Source organism: Halichoerus grypus, chromosome X, assembly GCF_964656455.1.
Source record: "Halichoerus grypus chromosome X, mHalGry1.hap1.1, whole genome shotgun sequence".
Classification (NCBI taxonomy): Eukaryota; Metazoa; Chordata; class Mammalia; order Carnivora; family Phocidae; genus Halichoerus; species Halichoerus grypus.
Genome location: NC_135727.1, coordinates 70,175,709 through 70,181,921, shown reverse-complemented (window position 1 = coordinate 70,181,921; position 6,213 = coordinate 70,175,709). Strand labels below are relative to the sequence as shown.

The window sequence follows — 6,213 nt, the reverse complement described above, 5'->3', positions numbered from 1 at the left end:
TGTGCCTCGCGTAGAACCGGCCCTCGGGTCTTTCGTCCAAGACCCCAGACCTCGGAAGTGCTCCAGAGTGTGTCTGCAAGAGCACTCTCCATTCTGGGCTTGTCTAGGAATTTTGTGACTGCCCGTAAGCACTTTGGCAGCCTCCCCACTCCTGGGAGATAGCCGGGATGCAGACTGGGGTCAACGTATGCATTTCCTACTGCTGCCCTAACAAATTACCACAAGCTTAGTGACTTAAAACAACACAGATGGGTCATCTTACAGCTCGGGAGGTCAGCATTCAGGCGCGGACCACACTGGACTGAAGTCAAGGTGTGGGCAGGGCTGTGTTTCTCTCTGGAGGCCCTGGGGTTTGGGGATCCGTTTCCTCGTCTTGTCCAACATCTAGAGGTCACCTGCATTCTTTGGTTTGTGGCCCCCTTCCATCCTTCAAGCCAGCAACATCTCCCTCTCTCTCTCTGTCTCTCTCTCACCCTCCCTCTCCCTCCTTCTCCCTTTCTTTCACTTTTAAGGACCCTTGTGAGGCCATTGGGCCCACCTGGATAATCCAAGAGAATCTTATTTTAAGGTCTGCTTCTCAGCCACGTTTTTGCCATGGAAGGTTAGCCTATTCACAAGTTCTGGGGATTCGAGGGTGGACATCTTGCTCGGCCTGCCACAAACATCGATACTAATCTGGCATCACTGGACATCACTGATACCTTCTGTCCTTCTTCCTTCCTTCCATCCTCCCGTTATTTCGCAGATGCTTCATCTTTTCGTGGCCGCGAACTGAAGCCTAACTGCAAGTCTAAGGGATTGGGTGTGGGCCCAGGGTACTATGAGCTTCCCTAGCTAAATCCTCAGGTTCCTCCTTACCAGGCCTGCTGCCTCCAGCCACGTCTGCAGTCTTGGCAAAGGCCCAGCTGACCCACGAAACTGGATCGTGGCACGTTGGTGGCTTAATGAGGGGGAACTGACAGCGCAGTGGTTCCTACTCTTGCAAAGGGAAGGTCTTAACCCACTAGCCCTGCCGCCTACCTTTCTGGGGAGCCCCGGTCATTTCCTCTACGTGCTTCCACCTCAGCTGTAGTGCTCCCCCAATGCCCCCAGGTGGCTTGTGTGCTAATGACTGTTAGCAAGCCATATCCGATCTGGGCGCTTTGCTTCGATCCAATGTCATTATCCCCAAAGGAGCCCGTACCCCCTCTCACGTGAACAGCTGGCTGCGGCCTTCTAGCAGGATCCTCGGATACCATCACTTGATCCCAAACCAACTTGGAGTCTCATTTTCAACCCTTCCCTTACCTGAACCCCTAACTCTAGCCAGTTGGGAGCACTTCCCGGTCTGGTAAGCTCTGCAGTTTTCAGCCTGCCCACGTTTTGCCAGTGCCTTCCCTTCTGCCCAGAAATACCGTCTTCCCTTCTCTTTGCCCTTGGCCCTACCACGTGTCCCTTCAGGTCTGCTCATTTCTGTCTTCAGGAAGCCTTACTCGGTGGCTCCAGCCACAGGGCTCTGAGCGCCCGGCTCATGGTCCGTGAGCTACTCCTTTGCCTTGTGGCCTAGACTGACCACGTCGTCCCTGCTGGCCTAAGCTTCCGGAGTGCGGGGACTAGGTCTTCATGTGTGAAGAGGCCCGTCCCCAAATTATGCCTCTACAGTGGCCGGCCAGTCCGGGTAACTGTTAGCGCACACCCACGCACCCGGCTGCTTCCCCGTGACGGGCAGGGGCACCCAGGAGGGCCCAGAGGAGGCTCGACGTAGACGTTAACGCAAGCAGCGCTGGCTGGCACAGATCTGGGGCCAGGCCAGGAGAGCAGGAAACTCATCCCCGAAGCCTGGGCCGGGCTGGCTGTAATGATGCGCGACGAACACGCCCTGGGCCTGATTATCTTGTTTATTGCAACCTTGTAAGCAGAATTTAGGCATAAAAAAATAAACCAGGAGCAAATACACAGGTCTTGGGGACCACAGCTACAGTCGCTGCTGAGTTGGAGGCCTGGGCCAAGGCCCCATAGGGGCAGCCCTCTACTATGCTTTCCGCTTCGTGCTCCCCGAACATGGGGAAGGCCAAGGTCTAGTTACCGGATAAGAAGGGCCGGGGGGCTCTGGGCAGCCGCCTCCGAAGTGGCAGTGGGGCGTGGCAGCTAAGGAGCAGCAAGGGCGGCGGCGGGGGTGGGGGTGGGGAGGAGGGGTGCCTCCCTGGGAGACCCCGGAGCGCGCGTGGGGCGTGAGGCCACGGGGCGAGGGAGGGAGGAGCCTGGGCTGTGGGGGCGGTCGGGGCCGCGTGGCGAAAGGAGAGCCCGCAGCCGGCCTCACAAGCCCGAGTAGGAGGCCTCCGTGGTCTCGGACCAGGACGACTCCCGGCGGGAGGACGACGGCTGCCGCTGGTGCCCTCTCTGGCCGGGGCGGCGCAGGCGCGCGAGCAGCCCCCACATGCGCTCTCGGAACTTGACGCCCACAAAGGCGTAGAGCAGCGGGTTGAGGCAGCAGTGCATGTAGCCCAGGCCGGCCGTGACCGACTTGGCCACGTCCACGCGGCTCTCCCGGCCACAGTTGCGGCCCAAGGCCCCCAGGTCCATGAGGGTGTCCAGCAGCACCACCAGGTGGTAGGGGGTCCAGCAGAGGGCAAAGGCCGCCACGACGGCCACGACCAGCCGCATGGCGCGCAGCCGTCGCTGGCCCCGGGAGACGAGCAGCACGGCCAGGATGCGCGCGTAGCAGTAGGCCATGACCAGCAAGGGCAGCAGGAAGCCCGCGACCAGCTGCAGGACGCGCAGGGCCGTGCGGCCCCCCTGCGGGAAGTCGTACTGACAGTGGGTGGCGTCGAGGCGCTCGTCGCGGTGGGCCGACAGGAAGATGAAGTCGGGGATGGCGAAGAAGAGGCAGAGCCCCCAGACGAGCACGCAGGTGACGCTCACGCGGCCCGGGGGCCCCCGGCGGTACAGCTGCGTGGCGTGCACGATGCTCAGGTAGCGGTCGAAGCTGATGCAGGCCAGCAGCAGGGCCCCGGCGTAGAAGTTGATGTTGAAGAGGGCCCCGGCCACCTTGCAGAGGCCAGACCCGAAGACCCACTGGCTGGCGGCGTCCACGGCCCACAGGGGCAGGGTCAGCACGAGCAGTATGTCGGCCGCGGCCAGGTGGAGCAGGAAGGTGTCGGTGGTGCTCCGCGCCGTCCGCTGGCTCAGCAGCACGGCCGCCACGGCGCCGTTGCCCAGCAGCCCCAGCACGAAGAGGAGGCCGTACAGGGCCGGCTGGAAGGCCCGGTCGAAGCTCAGGCTGAAGTCCTGCGGGCACGGCGGGGACGGGCAGCAGGACTCGCTCTCGTTCTCCCCGTAGTCATAGGAGGAGCTGCAGTTTTCCAGGAGGAAGGTGAGCTCGGACCCTTGGAACACTTGGCGTTCGCTCATCTGCGGACGGAGGCAGGGAACGGACCACGTGAAGGCCTGGCACTCACCGTTGGAGCGTTGCTCCGAGTGGCCCCTCTGTCAGGCAGGCCCCGCGCCGGGGCCATCCCCCGTCACCGTTCCTGCCTTTCTTCCGAGGCCTCGCCTGCGGAACTCAGAGCTTGGTCTGCCGGGCCTTGGCCATCACCGCCCACCGCCCCCCCGCAACCCCGACCTCCGTGGGTGGGGGGGCGGGGTAAATTCTCATCTCGAAGCCAGCTTCTCTCTCACCCTTCTGGGCCACCCCATCAGCCCGGGCATTGTGCGCCCGAGGGAAAGCTGCCCTCCCATGCCAAGAGCCCTCCCTGCCCCCTCTCCCCTCTCCCGGCTCTTCCTTCACCCACTCGCCCTTCTGTTTCCGCGGCCACGCCTAGTTCTACCACCTTCCTCCCAGGCACCTCCCCACAGTCCCCTCTCTTAGTCAGTCGCTGGCCCTCTACTTCCCTCCTCAGCCCTTGCCTAGGGACCCCAACTTCCTGCTCCCCAGGGGGCCCCTCCACAAATCACTGAAGCCCCCCCCCGCCCGCCCCCCCATCACATGCTTTCGGCTCCTGTTCTTCCCTTCCCAAACGCGGAGGCCACCTGCCACCCACTGGGGGTTGCCCCAGCCCAACTCTAGTAGAACTACTCCTTACCCCATCAGCCTGCAAACCACCCCAGAGCCGCGAGCCTTCTCGGTGCCAATTCAGTCCCGCATGGAAGAGTAAGTTCTAACTCAGAGCTGAAGGCAGCCTTGGAGGCCGTCGGGGGTGAGCCTCTATGGCCCGCATTTTGCAGACGAGGCGCCAGAGCCAGACAGGACAGGGGACTCGTCCGCGGTCCTGCACAAGGCGGGGGCCACGGTGGGCTCCCAATTCCCCGGCCCCGGGCTCCTTCTACCACAACCCCTGCCTTGTCTATCTACTCACCCAAACCCCAGGTGGCCCTGGCTCGCGGTGCGGGGGGGGGGGGGGGGGGGGTTGGGCAGCCCTGACTTTTCCCCTAGTATCCCGGGCTCTGCGCTCTGAGCAGCGTACCTGTGTCCCTCCCGGCCTGCTGGGGCAGCGCTTACCTCCGGGACCGTCGCCGGGCTGGTGCTCTGGCTGCCGGGCTGTGTGCTGCCTGCCCCTCTGCTTTGGTGCTTGTGGTCAGGAACTCGCGCTACACAGAGGAAGTGAGGGTTTCACATGATTCTCGGCAGCAGCCTCTTCCATGGGGTTGTCTGTACCAGACCTCCCCAGACCCAAGGCCGCGGGAGTTTCTACTCCAGCCATTCCCCCGAGGCCAGGGGAAGCTGCTCTGGAGGAACTGGCTGCCAGCCTGGGACCAGACAGCCTGGGGTCTGGGGAAGGGCAGGGCCTCTGAGGGGAGAGATCTGAAGGAGAAGCGGCGTGTCTGGGAAGTGGGGGGGGAAGCCCCACTGCCAGGGGCATGGACCGCTGCTCCCGCACTGGGATAGTCAATGCTCGATGCACCTGGACTCGCCTTCATCGGCCCCGGGCTGGAGCAGATCCGTGCGTGACTGTAGATTGCATGGCTAAACGTCTTCAGTCTGTAAAAGAGATGAACCTTCCCGATAAATGAAAATATTTACTTATTTTTAAAGGTTTTATTTATTTATTTGAGAGAGAGAGGGAGAGCACGCACGGGGGGGGGGGGGATGCAGGGGCAGAGGGAGAGGGAGAAGCAGGTTTCCCACCAAGCCAGGGAGCCCGATGTGGGGCTCGATCCCAGGACCCCGGGATCATGACCTGAGCCGAAGGCAGACGCCCAGCGGACTGAGCCACCCAGGCGCCCCTAAAAATGAAAATATTTTAAAGCACTCCATCACACTGAATCTAGTCTTCCACTGTTGCCCCTCCCTGCTAGTCAACAGGGGCCGAAGAAAGGGAACTACTAGTAATGAACTTGGTATGTGCTAGACAGTGCTTTAGGTGCTTTCTCTGACACTGCCTCATTCAAACCACACAACGCCCCTGTGAGGTGGGGGGTTATCCCCAAGGCTAATCCAGAACCGGGGTGGGGGGTGGGGGAAGGCCTTCGGCAGACGCAGCAAGTAAGGCTGGGTGCTGGGAATGAAACCACGGCTGTCTCTTTTTACCACTCACCCCATTGCCTTCAGTCTTTTTATGTGGATAAGCTAGGATATATTTATGCAGTTAAAAACAAATGACCTGCTGGGACACCCGGGTGGCTCAGTGGGTTAAGCGTCTACCTTCGGCTCAGGTCATGATCCCGGGGTCCTGGGATCGAGCCCCGCATCGGGCTCCCGCTCAGCGGGGAGCCTGCTCCTCCCTCTGCCTCTGCCTGCCGCTCCCCCTGCTCCTGCTTTTCTCTCTCTCAAATAAATAAACAAAATCTTTTAAAAAAATGACCCCAAGCTCTATATTTTGACGTGGCTGTGGCTAGAAAAATCCAATGACCACATGGTGGAAAAGGCCAGTTATAGAATACATCATGTAGACCTGGACACCACTTATGTAAATTCTAGAAATCACACACAAGAAACAATACCATGTTGTTTTGGAGGCAGCTATTTGTTCTAGAAGTTTAGAACGGGCTGGAGGGGCGCCTGGCTGGCTCAGTCGGTAGAACGCGCAACTCTTGATCTCGGGGGTGTGAGTCCAAGCCCCACATTTTCTTAACAAAAAATTAAAAAAATAAGACAGGGACTGGAGACACTAACAAATTCATGAGAGTAGTCGCTTCTGGGGCGAGAGGGAGGAGGATAGGGTTGGGGAAGAATACACTGGGGCTGCACCAGTTTCTCTCCCCTCCTGGCCCTTGGCCCTCTGCCCCCTTCTCCCC

At 60.5% G+C, this 6,213-nt stretch overlaps 1 protein-coding gene across 2 annotated transcripts; it reads right to left on the bottom strand.

The window, feature by feature from the left end:
- Nucleotides 1–1,868: 1,868 nt before the first annotated feature.
- On the bottom strand, nt 1,869–4,678 carry CXCR3 (C-X-C motif chemokine receptor 3). Of its 2 annotated transcripts, none has more exons than XM_036106144.2 (2): nt 4,478–4,678; nt 1,869–3,390 (listed from the first exon to the last, which is right to left on the bottom strand). In XM_036106144.2, the coding sequence occupies exon 2, from the start codon at nt 3,388–3,390 to the stop codon at nt 2,296–2,298; it is 1,095 nt and encodes a 364-aa protein (XP_035962037.1). In that variant the 5' UTR covers nt 4,478–4,678; the 3' UTR covers nt 1,869–2,295. The 2 variants fall into 2 exon arrangements, with proteins under 2 accessions (XP_035962037.1, XP_035962038.1); XM_036106145.2 differs by having other exon boundaries at nt 4,443–4,544.
- Between the last annotated feature and the right edge of the window lie 1,535 nt (nt 4,679–6,213).